This window comes from Mya arenaria, chromosome 6 (genome assembly GCF_026914265.1).
Source record: "Mya arenaria isolate MELC-2E11 chromosome 6, ASM2691426v1".
Classification (NCBI taxonomy): Eukaryota; Metazoa; Mollusca; class Bivalvia; order Myida; family Myidae; genus Mya; species Mya arenaria.
Window position 1 is genome coordinate 49637780 of NC_069127.1, and position 24161 is coordinate 49661940.

At 35.8% G+C, this 24161-nt stretch overlaps 1 protein-coding gene across 2 annotated transcripts in view; it reads right to left on the reverse strand.

The window, feature by feature from the left end:
- Positions 1-14880, reverse strand: part of LOC128237021 (solute carrier family 28 member 3-like) — a 17006-nt gene extending 2126 nt beyond the window's left edge. The window contains exons 1-10 of one of the 2 annotated variants that reach the window (XM_052952195.1): positions 14824-14880; positions 12800-12977; positions 11937-12163; positions 11513-11680; positions 10881-11025; positions 10156-10344; positions 8553-8714; positions 7473-7598; positions 6894-7021; positions 711-894 (exon numbers count right to left, since the gene is read on the reverse strand). In XM_052952195.1, coding sequence (XP_052808155.1) covers positions 711-894; positions 6894-7021; positions 7473-7598; positions 8553-8714; positions 10156-10344; positions 10881-11025; positions 11513-11680; positions 11937-12163; positions 12800-12970 — 1500 coding nt within the window. In that variant the 5' untranslated portion in view covers positions 12971-12977; positions 14824-14880. Of the gene's footprint in view, positions 1-710; positions 895-6893; positions 7022-7472; positions 7599-8552; positions 8715-10155; positions 10345-10880; positions 11026-11512; positions 11681-11936; positions 12164-12799; positions 12978-14536; positions 14609-14823 lie in introns of those variants that run through there. The other variant, XM_052952196.1, reaches the window with a different exon arrangement.
- Positions 14881-24161: the final 9281 nt, after the last annotated feature.

The window sequence follows — 24161 nt, forward strand, 5'->3', positions numbered from 1 at the left end:
CGCCTAATTCTTATACTACGATATTTAATTTCTTTCACATAATATTTACCAATTTATAATTTACGGTAAGAGTTAAATAAACTCCATGTTTCTGCATTTGGCAGACGCGAATTTGTTGATGATTGTGTCGATGTCAACGTCTGCCTCTCGGTGAATGTGTAATATGCCCAGGTTAGACAACCTTTCACCGGTCATAGTACTGCGAAGGTACGCCTTTATGCGACGCATTGAGCTAAACGAGCGCTCACACGATGCAGACGTGGCTCGCATTACACAGAGTATCGACAGCACACGATGAATGCCGGGATAGGCTGTCCGTGGTGTTGCATCCAGCGTTGCTAGCAGCGTAGTAGGCTTTTGGACATCATTCGGATACTGAGTTTCGTTACGATAAAGCGCTGTTGCAAAAAAGGGAAACAACTGTTGTCGAACTAAATCTATACTTCGCGTAAAAAGTGCGTTCACATTGACCCGACAAGGCGACAACCGCAATTAAAAGTTCATATGAGACTTAACTGATTGAAGGTCTTTAAAAAGTTGTGGATGTAGCCCTCACCCCCCTCTGTCTTCATTTTTATTACATTTTTCACATTTGTTTTAAATTTCATTTTTGACTATTTGAAAATATTTTTAAGGCCCGGGCCAGCTGTGCCTTATAGGAGCTATGCGCCTGATTAGCATTCAATGTGTTAAAATCCATAGCTACTTACTTCAAACGAGAGCGCGGGATAGTCCGGCGGGGAGAGGCCAACCCTGTCGCCAAACCATTCAAGCGTGGCATTAACGAAGGCGAGGAGCGCAAAGAAAGCGATCACGCTGACAAGGATATGGGCCACTATTGAGATACTTCCTACCGCTCCGATAGAAGCGGCGTCGATAATCCCCGTACCCAGTCTGAAAAATAAAGGTAATTAACCAGCTCATTGATAGATATCAGAAATTTGCGATCGTTTGCAGGGGCGGATCCAGGAGTTGACGGTAGATGGGGTGTAACATTTTGACATGCGCCCCTCCCTAAGAACCAAAAATATATTGCATATCTATTTGCATGTGGGTTTGGCCTCAAAACCATTTTAACTATTTGTTGTCAAAAATGGGCATTTTGAGCATGTACTATTTTTTTCTCTCCAATATTGAAACAAAAAGTAAACTTTGAAGGGGGCGCGCGCCGGGTGTGCCCCCCTCTAAATCCGCTAGTGGTTTGCTCAATTATCCTAACATAATATGTAATATGTTCAAGAGTTATCATTTCTACGATATTAACAATATTCAAACCAATTTCGTTATCTGAAAATATTCGTGCATTTTGATTATTCCATTTCAAAAATTGAGGATTGCTTTGAGAAAAATGAGTTTATAATGCCATCACGCTGGTTATGATGTAGGCCTCTGACATATTTCAGTTAGAAGTTAATGTATATTCAGCAATGTAACGGTGATTATATCTCTGGCACAGATTTCAAGCCGTTTTGATTTCCACATTACCACATTCGTCCCGGTCGCTGAAATAACTTGTTTGAAATTGAATTATTTTGTATCTACATTATTGTACTTCTTTGAAATGATCATTGGAAATCAACATCGAAACACGCACCCTGTAAACAGTGATTGTTTAGTTAATACAACAATGTACCAATTTGTATCAGCTCGATAGCGGCGAAATCGATATTAAAACTTTAAAACTGCGATCGCTCGAGGACGCCGGGACCCGAGCTGAAACCTCGAGATATCCGATGTTTTGAATGACCCAAGTTTCCATTTTAGTCCGTTATCCTTTCGAATACCGCTACCGTACATCGACGCGCTACCGTAGCCGCCTCATGCAGACCAATTTTTCAAGGGTGCTGGTTACCGCTACTGTTTTACTGTAGGAATACTGTAGACGACTGAAACGTACCGAAAAAGTAGGTACGTCCAGTTCCACAGCCGCAAAATGCACATTTTCCACAAATTTGTGGTACGTTTTTCATTAAAATAAGAAGGATTGTGAATTTTAAAAACAGCATTAATACGCTATGGTACTTTGTCTTAGAAACAGTTACTACACTACGGAATTTCTTTCAAATATAATAACCATGCAAAAATAAGCAACGGTATTTCTTTAAAAATCGTCATTCAACATTATTCGCCTCTGGCATTTGTAAATTTGCTTTAATAAAACCGCATTCTTATGCTTTTCCTCTTGTATCAGAAGTACTCTGTGGTATCACTGTTAAATTTAAGAAATGAGCAAAACTGCGCAGTGGTATTACTGTGATATTTGTTTTACGGACTGTGTGTTAACTTCGATAAGGTAGACATTTCATGTTTGAATTAAACTAAATCAGTCACTTAAGTGCACTTTGGTAGCGTTCTTGAATCTAGAAGTATGCAAAACTACGCAGCGGTATTTCCTGTATAAACATAATACGTAATCAACATAACACAACCCATTTCAAAGGCGACGTTGCCTTTGAAGGTCATTTAACGCTAGTTACGCTTCCTTTTAAAACTGTTGACATATATGCTATAACTTTCTTATAAATCCAACCGGACATCTATTACGTGATCGCTTTAAAGTTATCATGGAAACCATAGTGACTGCAAATATATCAACAGAACATCCATTACAAAATAGCTGTCACAGTTGCCATGAAAACCACTGCAATAGACAATAAACCAACCGGACAAATATCACAAGGTCGCATCAAGGTTGGAACCACAGTGACCCCTGTTATGAATGTTGTATGGGAAAGGAGCATTACTTAATACAACATGCACCAATACATTTCTATCGATGAAACAAAGATCAAAGGTCACGGTCACCATTCAAGAATCGTTGGTGCTCCGTGTGTCATGGGGTATCTCAGAAATTACCAGGCGTACTTAAGTCGAAAGATAGAAGTAGGGTTGACTCAAACAGTTGTAGAGAACTGAAGAGAAAACATCACAAGATGATCATGTTGTATTTGCCGACAAGTTTAAAACATCAGTTCCTCTGGCGTTTGGAAAAAATCTATACTTTCGTGTCACGCATTAAACACCGGAAGGACATATTGGTCAATCGCAAAATCAGTCCACGAAAAGAGATGGCAAAGTTAGGATGCTCAGCAGAGGGGAACACATGGCATGAAATATTGCGGACCGGAAGCTTATGTCCACTGCATGGGAATAATCAAAACATGTGTGCAACCCGATGACATGTTTCAATCCTATAATAAATAGCCGACAGAACAAGGTTTTGGCGGAAGAAGTAAATACAAAAGGAAAGTGGGAAAAACATGCATCAAAGTTATTTTATAATTAAAAAAGAACATGGGTGTTGTAGACAGTGAACATTTACAGTGTACCAACACAAAGTGCTTATTTGTGGACCTAATGTGTGTGGTTTGCCGTGGACATCTCGCTTGTGATTCATCATGTATAAAGCTTCAACCCTCCGGCTACCTATAAGCTGTTTGAAAGAATGGTAATACTTTTTTTACAGTATATTACAAACATGCTGTAGAATGTTAAATAGTAACCATAATCAGGTTTAATAACATATTGATCGTTGCATGTACCACCAAAATGAAACATGAACAACATCTTTTAAAATCAATCAGCTGTTTAGTGTTTTATGTTTCTGTTTTTAGGTTGCAGAACAACTTATCGGCGGGAATAGCACACGTATAAGGAAATCCAAACAAACAAGCGACATATTTTAACTTGACCTCTTTGGCAATGTGCAGTGCAGAGTTAGCTTGCATGAGTATAATTCTAATATTTATAAAATAAAACTCAAATGAAATGTTATTTTATTTAAGGGAATGTTTTATTTCGTATCGTGGCATTACCTCTAGGAAAGGCCGAATGGAGGTCAAGTCCAACAAGACTATGGCTCCAGAAACACAGAGGAACGGAAAACAACAACTCATGTATCCTAAACATTTTCAATAATATATGTTTTTTATATAATTGCAGTTTGAAATGACCCTTAAATCGAAACAATAAATGGCCTCTGAAGTTCATGAAAATGCATACATTAAATTATTTCTACTGTTTAATGGCACATCTTGAATTTCAGAGTCTAGTACAAGAAAGCGCCGTTTAGATCAATCATGTATTAAAATAAATTTTTGTTCCTGAAGGGACGAATAATGTTTGTTTTAATGTTTTTTTATAGAATTAAACATTTCATGCTTAAAATGAGGACATATATTTCGAAATTACACATATACAGTGCAATTGTCGCTAACAACGTGTCTTTATAACAAATATTCATCAATATGTGATTTCTTTTTACAGACCGATGATATTGCATTGCACCAGAAACTCCACTAGACTCTGTTGCCGTTTCGTTAATCGCATGCTGTGATTATACTGGTGTTGTTTCCCGTGACAAATCTTGCGATATTTTTAGCAATATAATAGTTACAGCCAAATTCTTTGATTTATGTTTTGGTCTATGTTTTTCTATTATATAATTATGTACATATGTTCTTTGTTGATTGGAGAAAAAGTATTATCATTATTGATTTTCGTCGTGTTTAATTTTATCCCTATGTATTCCTCAAGTTCCTATGATGTATATAATTGATCTATACATTTTATAACCTTGATGTATGAATGAATTGTGAATCCGTATTTGGATTTTAGTCCTATAAGTATACATTTATATAGGAAATGAATGAACATGTGTGTAAAATATCATGATAGAGAATTATTATTTTAATTCCTTTCTGATTTATTTGATGAAAAACATATTGTTTTGTAATCGCTCTATGCATGTATAAATACTAAAATAAACAAAAATATGTATAATATAATGAATACTACAGGGACAAGCCCATTAGTTGAACAGTAAAAAATAGGCCCTGTTAAGGTGTACACGTCAAGGACCCAAACAACAATGAACTAGAGACACAAACATTGTTACACCACTTCTTAAATCATAATTTTCACTTTTTGTTTTTTACTGAATTTTACATAGAATGACACGTGCCTGGAAAACTGTGATAATGTGATGTGTGCATTAAAATTAAGCACGGCTAAAATAGCGTATTTATACATACATGGTTTAGCCACACATGGCATTCCAGAGAGTGTTTATGTGGATTTTTTCAATTTACTCCGATTCAAGCACACACATGCATAATATGATTGAAATAATAAAAACATTTCTCAACGTTGCCTTACAAACATCTCTTTAAGCATTATACTTTTGAAATATTTTAGAAAACCTTTTTCTACTACTGTAGTACAAAATTGCTGTTTGAGAAATATCAAATAATAGCCGTAGTGTATTTATGAGGAAAACAACAGACATAAATATCGAGTTACTACAAAAGTTAAAACTGCCATAGTGTATCTATGCATGCACACGTGGTATAATTCCAAGATTGATCATAACATTAAACGTCTCCGGCAATTTTGAAATACATATACCTGAAATGTTTGTACTAGAACTACCAGAGTGTATTAATGCATAATATTATCCTTTATGTACTTAACAAATTGTTCAAAGAAGTAATTCCTATCTACAAAACTCGCCTATAGTAGTTTTATAAACATTAAAAAGTAGCCAATACCGAAGATGAAAAATACCACAACCTACATATCACAGGATTACCATTGCGCTGTTTTGCATGTGCGTTTACCTACTGATGATTGTCTTCAATCAAATTACTACAACACACGTCTGCGGTTATTCCTACATTTGTTCAAAATTCATCATATCCGTAGTGTAGTTATGAGAGTTTTGTATTTTTCCGAAGTCAACCAGAGCGTAGTTATGCCGAAATGTCATATATATCAATAAGTGAATATTTTAATTGCCGTTACATAATATTACCAATAAAATGCATTTTATTGTATAAATGTGTCTATGAAAGGGTTTAAGTAAAAGGAAAAATGTACATTTTCACTAGAACATTACCTAATTAGGGATAATGTATATGTCACTAATTCGTGAAATGCAAACTTGATTTATAAAGGTGTTATGTTATATAATTTTATGTACTATATAATGTTTGTAATTAATTTCTTTAATTGTGTTATAAATTTATACTGTTTCGAAATTGATAAACATTTTACCTAATTGCTAACGCATTTTAATCGGGAGATTTAAGTCTCTGCTTTTAGCAAAACATGTACAAGATTATAAAAATAAGCGGTATTCCCACGCTGTACGATAGCGGTAATCAGAAGTCGAAAATTTGAGTACGGTTTACACTGCTGTGGTAGTTCGCCGGTGTATGATAGAGGTAATGGGGACACCCGAATTTTGGGTCTGCATTAGGCGGCTATGGTAGCGGAAAGGTTATGAAATGTTTTACAATGTTATACGAATCACGCTCGATTCCGTATCATTGACATATTATTTTTAAAAAGAAAAAAAACTGCTGATTTCCATCATAAGAGGCCATAAGACTTTGTCTCTAGTGGGGGTCGAACCAATGACATCTTGAATGAGAGACGGAGACCCACTAGACTAGAACCATGCGTTAATTTTTTATAAAAATAAAGACTTGGAGGAAAGAAAATGAGCGTACCAGTCTAGAGATTACAAACCAACTCACTCTCGTAGTTATTCTATTGTAAATATCAGATCAAGGCGAACTTGAACGAAGTATACCATGACCATAGAAATTTTTCAAAATACAGTCGAACCCCGTTGGCTCGAAGTCCTAGTTTCAGGCTAAATACCATCGAGCCTCGGAAATATAGAGCCAAGCGGGAATGTTTACATTCAGTATATAGAAATCGGTCCTTTACATCCTGTTCGAGCCAACGAGGAATACGAGCCAAGCGAGTTCGAGCCAACTGGTTACGACTGTATCATAACGGCCTCAGATAATGAGCTTGCAGGAAATTGTCCAGTTGATACAATTGTGCCACAAACCTGCGTACCCACGTTTATCATTTATACGTACTTGGGTATGCGCGGCGGAATGGCCTTTTTCCGTCGGTTCTCCCTTGTTTCCGGGTAGAACAGTTTCGACATGGCCAGGGCGGCAGGTGCCGACATTACCGACGCCGACAGCAGATGATTGGCAGGTGCCTGAAACATGCCGCCATAGGGAATTGAAGTTAGCTTTCACACAGGCTTGTTTTAAAGGGGCATTCCCTCATCTCATTAAAATTTAAAACACAAATGAATTCATTGAGATTCAAATAAAGGTTAATGGTAAATAACGCTGTTAATGACAAATACATATTTGCTGCAACGGACGAACTAACAGTCTACTACCATATATGACGAAATTAGTTCCCTTTTGGCTCATGGGCATTTTTGATGGTAACAATCTAGTTCCTGTATTATTTTCAAGGTTTTAAGCAGTTTTGAATCCGGTCGTTTAGGTTCCCTTCAAGATTGTGTTGAGGGTGAAATGTGGCTCGTCAGGATACAAAAAACGCCAGAATCACCAATAATTGAACTAAATGGGAAACATTTTCTGTTGAAAATTTAATAAATTTTAATAAATTGTAAAACAACTAGACAGTAAACGCACCCCATATAAGATGTAAATGGCAAGCGTACTGCCGGCGACCGTAGCAAACCCGTTAGTCATGATGGTGTGAAGCTCAGATAGCGACATTTCTAGCATGTAGGGGCGGACCACGGTGATCGCTTCCGCCTGAAAAGAAAGCGACATTTGTAACATGTATGGGCGGGTAATGAGGATCGCACCCGCAGAAAAATGTTTATTTCTAAATTTCTAACATTGCCTTATAAAGATTGCGACATTTTCGAATGTACGGGCGAATCACGATGCTCATTTCCGTCTTAAGCTATTATGAAGGAGACGACCTCACTTATCGCTTCCATCTGAAAAAGTAGCGACATTTAAAGCATGCAGGGGTGGGCCACGGTAATCGCCTCCTTCTGGAAAGGAAGCAACATTTAAAGCATGTAGGGACGAGTCACAGTGATCGATCCACGGGTAATTTTTTACATGTTGGGGCGGACTCCGATTATTGCTATTAACGAAAATATACTCAGATATGGCTAACATAAAAGGGTGGGGCACAATAATCGCTTCCGCCTGAAAATAATAACCAGTACTTTCTTATATGTAGGGGCGGACCACGATGATCACTTCCTCCTAAAAAGATAACCGTTCATTTCTGATATGTAGGGACGGCCCAAGGTGATCGCTTCCGCCTGAAAATATAGCCGGACATTTTTACCATGTTGAGGCGGATCACGATGATCGCTTCCACCTGAAAAGATATCCGGACATTTATAACATGTAGGGGCGGACCATGAGTGTAATGTTTAGCAGCAAAACTGACATGTTTAAACAACTCTGCCCCGTACAGCTTCAGATGACTCGACTCTTATCGTGGTTAGCAGCTGTGCATGTGTTATATGTGCATCATCAGTGTAACCAAGTTTCGTGGGGATACCATGCACATTTTTTTTTAGAAATGGCAACTACCTAAATATCTCAAAGACGACGACAACCACAATGCCGACATCTACGAGGAAACGAAGTGTATTAACCAAAGTTACACGTAGCTTTTTACATTAACTGTTCAATGTCAGACCAAATAAAAAGTGCCATTAAGGGAGTTCAAAGATCGCTTACCCATCCGACGAATATATTGATGGCTGCGTGGAGCGACTCCATAGCGCTTGTTCCCAGACTGATCTGCATCACGAAGGCGATTTTCTCAATGAGCACCTGGATCACGCCCAGGTAGTACAGAATTGCAATAGAAGCGCTGAAGAATATAAGGACTGGCATCACCTGGAATGAAATGCGACATGAAAGTAATAAATGTATAAACCAATGGGAAAGTGTTGTTGTACGATTATATTTTTAAAATTTGCAAACATTTCTTAAAGTGGGAAAATTAAAACGCGGTCATTTTACTTATAAAGGGTTTTAAATTAATCTTCTGCTTTAACATTAGTTTTAAGAAAGTTGGCGATAATTGTTTTTTTGTTGTTGTTTTTTTTTTGGGGGGGAGGGGGGAGGATGGTGATTGTGTGTGTGTGGGGGGGGATCGGTCCTAACGTAAGCCAATAACACAATAACACTGAATAGCTATAGAGATGGCAAATTTGCATAAACGTGTTTTTCTTCGTTTAGGCGGTGATTTTCAACGCATAAACGTATCCGACAAGGTTTATGCGGCGACGCTCAATGCATAAAGCAGAAATTGGATTAAAGAGGAATTAACTTAACTATTTATTATAAAGCTAAAATAGAGTTCTAATATTTCAACAAAAACGATGGTGATGACGTTGATGTTGATGATGATAATAATGATGATGATGGTTGTGGGGATGATGATGGTGGTGGTGGTTGTGATTGTGGTGATGATGATGTTGGTTGTGAGGATGTTGTTGATTATGATGATGATTAGGATTAGAGCGAAACATATAACTGTCATTTTGAAGAAAATACGGGAAAAGTAGGCAGGCAAATTGGTCAAATTTAAGATAATATTTTAAAGTTGAGCCAAAATTGAAAGTTGAAAATAAATTATTACTCCCCTTCGAGTGTTCACATCGATATTTTATTGGTTACAAATGACTAGTGCATAAAAACACAATCAATGAAAGAAAGACGTACATGATGACCCTATATCAGTCATCTGAGTCCTCTTTTTCAAGTGCCCAATATTAATCTTGAGTTTTCCTTTCGTCGCCCTGGTAACCACAGATAAAGCTGATGACCTAGACGTGAATAAATTTCACAATCGCACCAGTGGTTCTTGAAAAGGAAATAATTGACTTTTCTAGAAACGATTCAATTTTATGATTGTCCCAAATGACGGTGTTGTGCGTTGTCGTCACATATATTCCCGCCATTAGTCAGGCCAAACGTCATTTCAAACGTTTCCGCAGAAATATCAATTGGTTTGGTTCACATTTAAACCGATCATACTAATTCTTTGTCAGAATTTACGCCACTTAAAGTCTAGTTAAAAGCTTGGTTGATTTGACACAAAAAACTAAGCCCGATTTTGATGAAACTTAATCAGCTGACGTCATAAAACCGGTTAGTGCTGTACAAGGACATTTTTTTCGCAAGTAAACATTAGTATTATATTTGTTCAATTTGGTGTGTAAGGGTTCTTAAATATAAACGTGTTTCATAACGTCGCAATTGACAACAACAAGGCGTGCCGCTGTAACGTTTTAAGACCAAGAAATCATTCACGAATTAACCAACCACTTACTGAAAAGGCAAAAATGTCCTTGGTGGCTTGTCCAAATACGAACGTCGATCCTGCAAACGTATAGCCGAGATAGTCCGTAACGCGGTCGCCTAGCCACAGGAAGGCGGCGTACCCCCATGACGTTCTTAGCACCACCAGGGCGAATATTAGTTGAAGTAGAAGGCCCCATAATACTGGACGCCAGGTAACCTACAGGAAAAGTTGTAACGTTTTACGAAACAAATAAACGTTGAAGCATAAATTACGTTAACGTGGTAATAACTTTACTTACGCAGTGCAAGCAGATTTCATATGACTTGTAAAAAAACCCATAACCTTCGACGAAATGTGACCTAAGTTAAAAGAAAGCTGAACGCAGTTTGTTCAAAATACCACCAAATCAAACTTTGAAGAAAAAACGCAATTACAATAGGCCCCATAATCAACGCCTTGTGACCTAAGTTAAAAGAAAGCTGAACACACTTTGTTCATTTTACAACCAAGTCATTTTTTGAAGAAAAAAACGCAGTTGTAGAAGGCCCCATAACTTTCACGGCACTGGGACCTAAGTTAACAGAAAAAATAAACGCAGTTTGTTCATTATACAACCAAATCATTTTTTTAAAAAAAGAACGCACAGCACGCCAGAACATATCATATCTTATCTTACAAGTATAAAATCCATACCTTTAAACGGGGATTAATTGTTATCATGAATATGAAAAAAAAAGAAAATCATTTCTCACCTGTCGGGGATCCGTAGAGAAGAAAAACATGGCCAAAGTGAAGACGGCCATGCCGACGAGGGATATGAGAGACGCTGGTCGTCGGCGGCAAACGTCCACTAATACAAACACCAGAACGAGTAACCCCACCAATACTGTCGTAATGCTAAAAAATAGAGGTTTTGGGGTATTAAAGAGTTTACGACAGGCTCATATTACTTCAGCTTAAAAGTGCATGATTTAAACATATAATATGGAACTGGAAAAAATCCCGGCCTTATACACATTCCATATTACTAAGTAACATAGTGCGCATGCAAAAATTAATACGCAATAGAAATAGGACGATTATCGTCAAATTTAAACATGTATTTTTTTAATAAGATTCTTGTTATCTTAAAAATACTATTAAGGTTTAAAATAAAATAAATGCTATGTCAGTTGCTTGATGTGTGAGATTGTATCACATCTCATTGCTTGTGTAAATATATAAATTGCACTTGAACTCCGGTCTCGTGTCGTGATACAACCCCACATATCAACAGGCCATCATATATTATATTCCCGGCCTTGTTTCACAAATAAAAGAAATATTCGTATTGTTTCCTTACGCATCGTTTTCTTTAAAAATAGGATACATAAGTAATGCTTACAATAATATGGTCCGTTTGTACGGCTGTAACATCCTGGCCACCGGACTGACATACTTCGTGTAAATAAAGACGCCGTACAACTTCTTGACGTAATGGTAAATGACGCCAAGTAGAATTAATAACGTCACTACCAGCAGACGTAGCGACCCCTCGTCTCCAAAGCGATGGCTGGTGAAATATATTCTACTAAATATTATTATGAGCTCGGTGACGTCATTTTCGTGATCATGATAATGACCGATATTTCAAGTTGAAATCTTGCGTAAAATTAAATTGCATTGGTGAAAATGGAAATCGATGAGTAGTTTCCGAAATCAAAACTATATCCTAGCTACATACATAGTCGTTGGAACTATAAAACGAAGGCAAAGGCTTGCTTTACCACAATTTAACAATACTTTTCTTCCACACGTGTCAGTATTACCTGAAGGCAACCCCAATGTACACTATAAAAAGCGTCAACACCACCGCCAAAAATGTCCACCATAGTTTTGCCTTAAAACGTAACAGCGCGTGTTCTAATGTCAACCGCAAGTAGATGAGACACTGGAGCGGGGAGAAGCGGTGGAGACACTGGAACATGGGATCGAGGCGACTGAGGGGATCACGTGTTAATCGGCCGTTACGAACATCCATGTCCAGTTTTATTTCCTGGTAAATCAGAAACGAATTATTTAAAATGCTTCTTAAGAATTACATCGATCGGGAGCTTCGGGAAATTTTGCTCTTTGTACTATCTATTTATTCTCATTTAGTGCAAGTGTAAATTTTGGAATTTGGAATAATAATTAAATTACATATAGTTTGAAAACTCGGTGCCAGTAATCAGAAGGTATACACAGACGTCATGACGTCACTTTTCTGTCCTGTTTTTGACAATGCTTTGTACATAGTAATGGTATTAGCTGTAACCCCTGTGCCTCGATTAAGAGACGTCATGAATGTAAGGTGGAGACCTATATATCTGTGATAACAACAGGCCAAAAATCTAAATCCTGAGAATTGAGTTCGGATGTAAAGGTTCCAACCTCAAAGCAGGTTTAACTGCAGAGGGTCGTTTTCAAAGCCCTTTATAGTTTATACCCTTCGCAAAGTACATCTTCGTATTTCTGAGGCAAACATACACAAACAAATATATTAAAAGAAATTTTACAAATGTTAATTTTTTTAAATTGATATCACTGATTTCTGAATTCATGATTAATCGTGATCTTGATAAAAGCTGATAAAAGTACCTACATTACCTCGACGCTGATATTTATTTACTTTGTATGGACATTTTTATACCTGTCTCTCCATTTGGTCGGTGTCCTTTGTTGAGTTCATGTCCATGGTAACATTCTGGTACGGATTTGTGACCTCATCATCCTCGTTGGCGTCATGTTCGTCCTCGTTGACGTCACTATTTGCGTCATTCATATGCTCCGTTTCTGGCGGTGTCATGGCAACGGGTTCCATAGCCTATCTTTGAAAATACGAAAGTAAGCATTCATGCACTTGAGATAGATAAATTTATTTCAAGAACAGGTGCATGCATGAACAAACAAAACTCAAAATAAAAAAAATCAAGGCTCTTCAGTATTACACATTGTAAAAAAGTTTGTTTTGTATTTAAAATTTGTTTTTGTTATTTATGTGAATAACGTTAATAGGACGCAATATATCACTTATTTTATGCTTATATTTTCAACATCATTACTAAAAAATCCAACATTGTTTTTCAGTCAATGAATACAAATGTCTCTTCACGAGTAGTAAACGCGAAATATTTCTATTTAGTGATTGAAAAAATATGTGGTACATCATTTAAATATATGTATGCATATAATGAGACAGTCATACTTAATTAGTCCATAAGCTTTCTGTTCAGTTTTGTCAAAATACATGCATACCTCCCCAAACCGGAAGACGCTGCATCCTTCGGTACTGGGTGTGTGCGTTTAGCAGGTATTATGGTATTGCAACAATGCTTCGAGAACAGCTGGGTATTTGCTTGTTTCATGGTGAAATTATGACCGCATGAAGAGCTTCATTAATGTTTATGTGTGTATGTTGCAGATTGCCCAAATATCAAGAGCGGCAGAGCAGTAGAAAAAGTTAATTCATGTGTGGTCGGTATGTCTGGTTTGGTAATTAATAAATGCCTCTCTGAGTGATGGCCACCTTTTCTCGCCGTCGTGCATGAAGGCTAGCTATGTAGTGACCGCAAACATGTTTCGGGAAAACAGACTAACGAGTATCGATGATAATTGTTCAATGGCTTATCAGTTTTGGAAGAATGCTGTCCATTTTCCATTAGCCACGCGATGGTTAGTCTTACCTTTAAACTAATTATATGTGTATTCTTCATATCAGGGGCGAAGCCAGCAATTGACGTTAAATGGAATGTTGCTTAGGGGCACAACCTTTTGACATGAGCCCCTCCCTCAAATCCCGAAATTAAAATAGTTTAAAAAGTTGGCATGTTTTTAACAACTTCAATAATAATGATGCATTTTGAGCGTATTATAAGACTATAACATTTTTCTCCAAAATTGACATAAAAGTAAACTTCGACGAATTAATTTCTATTTATATATTCATTATTATTATTTTTTATTTATTTTAGTTTTTCTATTATTATTATTTTATTGTGTTTTTTTTTTTTTTTTTTTTTTTGTTGTTTTTTTTTTTTTGGGGGGGGGGGGCGGATACGCCTCCACCCTTGGATCCGCTAGTGCATTGTGCACGTCGACCGACGGTTTATACAGGGTGTTTACGAACTTTCATTACGTTGATGTTTACATGATCCCAAGTTCAAATAATGGCAAAGAGGCAAACATAGCAAAATATTGCAAAGCAATTTGTGCATGCAGTAAAAATATTCAATGAAAATCAGTATATTTTCTGTGACCACAGCAGACTTAAAAGTAATGAAAATACAGACCGAAGTACAAAAGACAACAGCGCTATTTCTGGTATGCATCAATCACCACGCTTCGTTTTTCTTACGATCAATATAAAACATAAACAGTTTAGACTAACCCTTCAGCATCATACAAGAAGATTATTTTACTATCATGCATTGTTTATAAAACAATAACAGCCTGTTTATCAACCATCTACCGTAAATATAACAAACAGAAACAACGAAACCGACAACAGAAATCAAACCAACAGTTTTGAATTATCTTGTTAAACAAAACAAGTTAGTACTTCTTGCATTCGCCCAAGTCACGATGTTTCAAAAATAGACGCAGGTCAGTATCAAAGAAAAAATAAAACAAAATAAATTCAAGAAAACAAAAACATAAACACAAGTATTTAATTACCTTTGTTTTCAAATATTACTCCGTTTCAAATGCAGTGGAATCTGAACCGGAAGTCTGGTTCTAATTGAGATAAGAGCTTGGAATATTCCCACGGCTAATTTGATCTTAGTCTGGCTTCAGTTTGCTTCTAGCGCATCTGGTGGTTTATCAGTAAAATGCGTCTTTTTGTCGAAAACCTCTTTCTGGGTTTTGTCTTTGTGTTCATGAATTTTTTAAAAGTAGGGCTTACTTTTAGCTCAAATTTCGTTCGAGGGTGTATCGTACTCTACACATTGTAAAGAAATTAAAATTTTAATTTAGGTATCATTTACGACTGGGACCAATAACCTACTCCCAGTTCACGAACAGTAACACCGTGATTTACGATTGTTACATATTTTTTAAGCAATTATAGGCTGGACAGAGTCTTATCATCAAATTTCTAAGAAACTCAGTGACCTTCACAATGGCCGAAGGAACCACATGCGCAGTTTAATTTACAGATGCATGCTGATTCGGTCGGCTACTCGAACGTTAAAACTAGACAAAAACATACAAGCGCGAGGAAAACTTTGACCCCATGTGACCCACTTTTAAGTCTACCAAGATTACAATTTTTGACCACAGTTCGAACAAATTCTGGCCAATCAATATCAATATTTGGTTCCGGACATGATCGTTGAAATATCTGACCTAGTGACCTAATTTCTGTCCTCGTGAACCAGTTTTAAACTAGTCAAAACGCCGTAGCATTTATGACGCAATTTATCACGTGTTATGTGACAGTGATCTTGTTCCAGACAAAAAAATGACCTAGTGACCTAAATTTTAATCACATGTGACCCTGTTTTAAATATGTCCAAACGTTTACGAAGGAAAACATTCTTATTAGGTCTGATAAATATTGGACTAAATATAAATCTTCTTCTTTCAAAATCTAGATTTTGACCCCATGTGACCCTCTTTTACAAGCGGTCCAGATTTAATTAAGTGAAACATTCTCAAGTTTGAACATGATCTTACCAACCTTGATTCGGCAGGGGATAATGACTAAAATGACTTGTTCATCACTACAAAATGAACTAATTTTCAACCTTGCAACATTCAAAGAGAAAATCACATGAAATTGTGATTTATACCCCCAGAATGCTATCAAATCTCTATAAAGGTATATATTTGAAAAAAAAAGATGCTTAGTGTCAACATGTAAATGACTGAACTGCAATTTAGCATTTACATGTTGCTTCAAATACGTGTACACGCCCACATGAAATTTCGTCCACATGGTGTTTCGCCCACATGGTATTTAACCCACATGGTTTTCGCGCCCACATGGTGTTTCGCCAACATTGTGTTTCCCAACCTCACTATTCCCAAAACGAATACCGACCGAGAAACAGAGGCATTCTAAGGAAAACAAGATATAAATTAATATTTTATTGAAATAAAGTGATTCCTAGCACAATGTTTACTTTGACGGCACAATAATAACAACGATACCAACATTTGGTGAATCGTACAATATTTGTTACAAGAAATACGTTTTTATCCTATAATTGTATATTTCTGAAATTTCAATATCATAGAGTAAAATAATGATAAAATATGTGTTTTCAGATGCAATACCAGCAAAACTTATACTTGGTCCAAAAACATAAGCGAGTGTTTTAAAGCTGCACTCCCACAGTTTGACCATTTGACATTTTTTTTTAGATTTTGTCTCAGAATCAGCTTATTTTGGTATCAATGTCTTCAATCCAGTCATATCAGATAACTCGCAGTAGAACAGATAGCAGCTATTTAGAAAAACTAACGAAATTACATTTTTTTTAAAGCCTTAGTAACACTTATATAACATCAATTTAAGAACATGAATATAAAAAAAAACTGTAATCTGATATTTTGTCACGAGTCTTGATCCACTGGTTTCCAGACATTTACGCAAAAATTGGCTCATTCCAAGCCACAAAACTGTCCTGAAATGCATCGGAAAACACAAACTGTATCATTAATTTACTCTATATTATCGATGTTTAGGTTTTAGTGGGGTTCAAACCCACGCTGGTTAAGTCAAGAAAAAATTAGAAAATGCTGCCTTAACCACTAGACCACCAGAACTTATACAAAAGCGATTGATATTTCAAGCTTTTAACAATGCATTGGTAACATCACATGATAATGTCAATCAACCAATCATACAAAAACAAAACATTTATTAAGTTACCATTAGCGTGGTCTCCAAAGACAATATTTGAGCATATATCAACATTTGCTGAAGGGCTCCAGCTTTTGGTATCTTGGTTTTAACATTCCTAATGATTTTCCCCTTGCTTTATTTCATCATGCAAAAAGTGCATTTTACAGTACCTTAAATGTCATTTTCTAAACAATTTTGCTAATATTTTGTAGAAATTGACACCTTTTTTCCAGACATCACAGCATAAGGAGAAAGTGAAGACAATTTCATGGAAGACATTTTGGTGTTTCTTTTGCACAATAATTAAAGCTCCACTCTCACAGATAGACAGTTTAAGCAACTTTATGTTTTGTCTGGGGATGAGCCAAATATTGTGTTAATGACTGAAAAACGGTGATTTAAGACTGCTGATCAAAGAACAGATCGCAGTGTTTAATATTTATTTCAAGCGCTTAAAGAAACTTTCGGCAGTTTTCCAAACAACTGAATTCTGTTTTACTGTGTTTTTGAAAACATGGATGCCATAATCAGCTGGTTTGTAGACCAAAAAATGAAAAAGTTGTCAATTCAGTCAATCTGTGAGAGTGCAGCTTTTAGACATGTTGCTCAAATGACATGATTGTACAAATAGTCAATGTTAATTTTTTTTAACAAAACAAAACAACTTCAAGATTATATTTCTTGGTTAAAATCTTTTTCACAATTAAATATACCACAGTCATCACAGGAATGTAAATAGATGCTGTGAGGAGTACATGTATACAAACATTATTAAGCCTGATAAAATGATGCACAAACACTTTTTTCATGATACATGTACCATACAGAACTTTTGCCACACAACAAAAAGACATCAGACTCACCCCAGTCAATTATTTCTCTCTTTTATAACATCATACCAAATCAATAGCGAGCACACTAGGTGGTGCATTAAGGGCTAGCTCAATAAAAGCATGTCCAAGGCTCAATCCCTCCCCCTCTTTAGGTATACGTGGGGCCCCTATTACCAGTTATTGGGAAGACACCCTAGTAAATAATAAAAACCTTTTTTTCCGTTTTGGGGAAATTTCATTGTCTTTTTAAACAGTTTGGAACTAAAAATATCAATTAAGCAGTAAATATATCACTCAGAAACATCAATTAAAGAATCAAGAGATTCTCATTATATAAAAATATTTTTTTCTGTATCTGTAATTTTAGAGGCTATTTTGGGAGAGAGAAAACAATGGAGTCTGGCCCCTGGGGAAGCAGCTGGGTATCAACAACAGCAAAAGAAGAGCATTTAGACCCTGCATATTATTTGCAGTGTTTTTAACTCGGGACTCAAGAGGATGAAACAGGCCTATATGGTAGGCAGTAAAACTGTGGCATCGTTCGGTAAGCCGGGAACTCGGGACTCAAGAGGGTGAAACAGGCCTATATTGCAGGCAGAACTCAGACTGTGGCACCTTTCATTAGGCCTGGAACTCGGGACTCAAGAGGGTGAAACAGGCCTATATTGCAGGCAGAACTCAGACTGTGGCACCTTTCATTAGGCCTGGAACTCGGGACTCAAGAGGGTGAAACAGGCCTATATTGCAGGCAGAACTCAAACTGTGGCATTATTCAGTAAGACGAGTCTCAAAATAGTTTAAGATTATTTTTGATGCAGGATTTTAGTAAAAATTGAAAAAGTACAAAATGGAAGCAAAACGTCCATCACAATACCTGAATACATTGTTCCTAATTTTGATATAGTAAACATGATTGACATGTATATTAAAAGTAACAATGATGTTTTCATATGAGAAACACATAAAAAGTTATCAAAACATGCCTGTATTCATTCTTTTGACAAACAATAAGTTCAAGTACATTTTGTTCAAGATAAAACAATACAATTTGCATATATACTCACAATATTTTGTTCTATGAACTAACATGATATGTAACATTTACATGTGAAAAACAAATATAAGAACATTATTTAACAAGTCATTAGGTTGTTAATTCAGACAAAAAATAATATATTCAAACAAGTAAAAACAATCCATTTATGGTCACAGGAGAAAATTTTCAAAATATTAAAAAATATTACTTTATAGTATGATTATAACAAATATATGTTTTCCAAACTGTCTAAATAATCACAAAGAGAATTATCATTTATTTTCTAATGATTTGAAACTATTCAAAATAAGAAGACAGTGTGACAACTCCTAGACTTTGACGAAACCACAGGCAAAAAAAAGAGAAAAAAGAGAGACGTTTTTATCACTATAAATGCCCTAATTCTACCCTGAATTTTTAACAACATCAAGATATTTTCTGTGCCGTAAAGTTTATCTTCGGGTTTTCTATGTCTGCTTTTGACTGCATTAGTCGAAGCTCCATTTGTGCTGGAGTTGGTGTCTCTGATCCTGCGACCTCTGAAAATTATTAACGCCAGTATTGAAATATCATGGAACAGTTGCAAAATATACTTGAGCAGCATGCTTTTAAGATTTACATGTTGAATTTTTAACTCTTTTTTTGTCTCTCACTCAGTATTTCAGTTAAAATTCATGATCTAACAATATTTTGTTTTATGCTTATTTATTACATTCCCTACTATCATTTATCTGTGCACACACAATTCATGTTAATATTTTGAATCGATGGTGTTGAACCATGACCACGCTAATAGCCTTCTAGTCTTCAAATGATGACAAGAAACTCATCAGTGCATTGTACGCCCTAAGTCATACCTTTAGCTGCCTGCAGCGTGCGATGTATCACAGTTTGTACAGTGGAAACAGTCTTCTCCAGGGCCGACTGAAATGCAACCAAATACTATCATTCCTCGGCTAAATCATCAAAATAAGAACCTTCATTCCTAGGCTTACATCAAAATAAGTACCTTCATTCCTAGGCTAAATCATCAAAATAAGTACCTTTATTCCTAGGCTAAGTCATCAAAATAAGTACCTCCATTCCTAGGCTAAATCATCAAAATAAGTACCTTCATTCCTAAGCAAAGTCATCAAAATAAGTACCTTTATTCCTAGGCTAAATCATCAAAATAAGTACCTTCATTCCTAGGCTAAATCATCAAAATAAGTACCTTCATTCCTAGGCTAAATCATCAAAATAAGTACCTTTATTCCTAGGCTAAGTCATCAAAATAAGTACCTTCATTCCTAGGCTAAGTCATCAAAATAAGTACCTTCATTCCTCAAAATAAGTACATTCATTCCTAGGCTTACATCAAAATAAGTACCTTCATGCCTAGGCTAAATCATCAAAATAAGTACCTTTATTCCTAGGCTAAGTCATCAAAATAAGTACCTTCATTCCTAGGCTAAATCATCAAAATAAGTACCTTTATTCCTAGGCTAAGTCATCAAAATAAGTACCTTCATTCCTAGGCTAAGTCATCAAAATAAGTACCTTCATTCCTCAAAATAAGTACATTCATTCCTAGGCTTACATCAAAATAAGTATCTTCATTCCTAGGCTAAATCATCAAAATAAGTACCTTCATTCCTAGGCTAAATCATCAAAATAAGTACCTTCATTCCTAGGCTAAATCATCAAAATAAGTACCTTCATTCCTAGGCTAAGTCATCAACTTACTCTGGAAACGCAACTTATAAATGACGGCAAAGGAATATTATCGAATGCTAAACCCAACAGAAAACGAAAGCATGTGGAAGCGCCACGAGATCAATCCAAACTACCAAAGAGATGGCGAAAAAATGCTATCACGCTAGAAACAGAAATTCCTGTTGAACAATCGGTGATTGAGATGTTAGCAGAAGATTCGTCGAATTCTGCGACTAAAACAAACATAAAGAAGGAGTGCGTGGAACATTGCGAAAATGACTCAAATGACAATGACATACAAGATTGTGGTACCCAGGAGAAGAAATGGCTAAATAACGCTACCTCGCTAAACACAGAAATTCCTCTTGAACAATCGGTAATTCAGATGTTAGCAGAGTATTCGTCGGATACTGCGAACCACACACACATAAAGAAGGAGTGCGTGGAACATTCCGAAAATGACTTAAACGACAATGACACACAATATTGTGGTAACCGGGATGATGACAACAAATGGTGGTTAGACTTATTTGATGAATCCTTAGACGGAAAATCAACTGTAGACATTCTTGCTATGGCAATTGAATTAACTTGCCCAGAGCTACTATTTCGATAAGATTATTGTATTATTTTTGAAAAAATAAATGCTTGCAGAATTACTTTGTATCGTTACTTTTATTGACATTATGTTAGCCAGACACTTTAATCAAGAACGACACATTCCTATCGAAGATATGGTATATCACATATTTAGCGATTATACCTTACCTAAGGAAATTCAATCTTCTGAGATTGCCAATATCGTAAACGAACACGGTGATATGCGATATGAATTTCTGGTTGAAATGCGCCAGGAACACTTTGTACCCATAGAATTTACACCAACACATGTGAAATCCATCGAAATTACGCTTGACAGTGCGTTGACACAGAAAATTGTCAGAATCAAATTTCATAACGATGGATACGATTCAGATTTTCTCCTAGCTGAGGAATATGTTAGTGAGCGGGATCATTTACATAAGGGATACGCAAACAAGATATTTTTTTCCGATAGATGTACAGCTGACATGGCAGCCACAGCCTATTATTCGGTAATCAAACTCGACTTCCTTACAAAATTCAGCGTCTTCTCAAGATTGAAAATTGCCCAACATTTACTACAGCGGTTTGGAAGTGAACTCTACCCTACAAATATGGTACACTTTTTAGATCGACGAATACAGGACATTCATGAACAAGCACTTCTTGCGATAAAATCTCAGAGAGATAATTTGTATAGATCTGATCAATCAAACAGACTTCTAAAGTGTGCTGAATTGAACACAGTTATAAAAGATATTGCAAATGATACATGGACTTACCGAGATTGCTACATTGATACTTCGAAACACCAATTATGTGTTTTATTTCAATCAAAATATGGACTACAAACCTACACGACCAACCGCTTCTGCAAGGATGGTTTTTGTTGCAATAGTAACATCAATTACAAAGGACTCAAGCTACATTTTTGACTGAGGAGTTGTTGGGTGAATTATGTGTTTTACTTTTTTATGAATAAAATGTTTGTACATCGTGTATGCAGTGTGTTGTAAATGCTTTGTCTCAAAACATATTAACCATTCTCTCAGTTTTGATTTACAAATGATAGAGCACAACACAAACACAGTGCTTAAAATTATGATTTATTTGACAACTTTTAAATTTTTTCAAAATTTTTGACTTTGGATTTTCACCATAGCGCATTCGTTTTTTAGCTATATACTTACCAAAGCGCATTTGCGTTTAAGCGATGTAGTTTTTTCACGCTGAGTACCCCCCTTATGAAACTTTTTTTTACATTGAATTTAGAACGATTTATTTGAATCTCAAAATTAAGCACACAAAGTGACGATGTACAAATATATTGGGATGACGAGATTTTGGCTCGCTCGCCCGACCAAACTAAAAGACATATAGATATACTTTATGTCTTTCAGTTGGGCTGGGCGAGGTAACCAAAAAGCTCGTCACCCTAAATTATTTGTACATCGTCACCTGGTTTGCTTAAATTTGTGAGTCGATTTGTCATAAAAAGAGTAAAATGTATGATAAGATGCTTAGCATCTTCAAATAATTTGACATTCATCTTTTGGTTTGACAAATAATAAGAGTGAAATGTATGATAAACTGCTTAGCATCTTCAAATAATTTGACGTTCATCTTTTGGTTTGACAAATAATAGAGTGAAATGTATGAGAAATGCTAAATGTCATGAATCGATTTGACACTTAGCATTTGGTTTGACAAATAATAAAGTGAACTGTTTGATAAATGCTCAGTATCATGAATCGATTTGATATTCATCAATTCGTTTTACTAATGAAAAAATGATTTATTCATTCGAGACGATTTCTTAAATTTCACAAATGAATGGTATCTCATTCTATTTTCTGTCAAATAAACCTTGATGATCTGCATGTTTTTTCCAGGAGATGAAAATTTCATGAAATGCAAAATGTTCATATTCAATTTACATTCTTAAAGATTTTACTCATTGTGTCAAGTCCATGAAACTGGCGTTCACACAAGATTTGAAAACAAATAAAATCTTCATATTGATAATTATGAGACAATCTGTGGCTATTTGGCATGACAAAAAATAAAGTGAAACATCAATGAGTTGTGATGGTTTACATTTGGACATTTTTTCAAGTTGATCTACAAATGGACGAATACTCTATTCATATTGGATGATTTACTTGCAGTGTGTTGTAAATACTTAGTCTCAAAACATATTAACCATTCTCTCAGTTTTGATTTACAAATGATAGAGCACAACACGAACACAGTGCTTAAAATTATGATTTATTTGACAACTTTTCAATTTTTTCAAAATTTTTGACTTTGGATTTTCACCATAGCGCATTCGTTTTTTAGCTATATACTTACCAAAGCGCATTTGCGTTTAAGCGATGTAGTTTTTTCACGCTGAGTACCCCCCTTATGAAACTTTTTTTTACATTGAATTTAGAACGATTTATTTGAATCTCAAAATTAAGCACACAAAGTGACGATGTACAAATATTTTTGGATGACGAGATTTTGGCTCGCTCGCCCGACCAAACTAAAAGACATATAGATATACTTTATGTCTTTCAGTTGGGCTGGGCGAGGTAACCAAAAAGCTCGTCACCCTAAATTATTTGTACATCGTCACCTGGTTTGCTTAAATTTGTGAGTCGATTTGTCATAAAAAGAGTAAAATGTATGATAAGATGCTTAGCATCTTCAAATAATTTGACATTCATCTTTTGGTTTGACAAATAATAAGAGTGAAATGTATGATAAACTGCTTAGCATCTTCAAATAATTTGACGTTCATCTTTTGGTTTGACAAATAATAGAGTGAAATGTATGAGAAATGCTAAATGTCATGAATCGATTTGACACTTAGCATTTGGTTTGACAAATAATAAAGTGAACTGTTTGATAAATGCTCAGTATCATGAATCGATTTGATATTCATCAATTCGTTTTACTAATGAAAAAATGATTTATTCATTCGCGACGATTTCTTAATTTTCACAAATGAATGGTATCTCATTCTATTTTC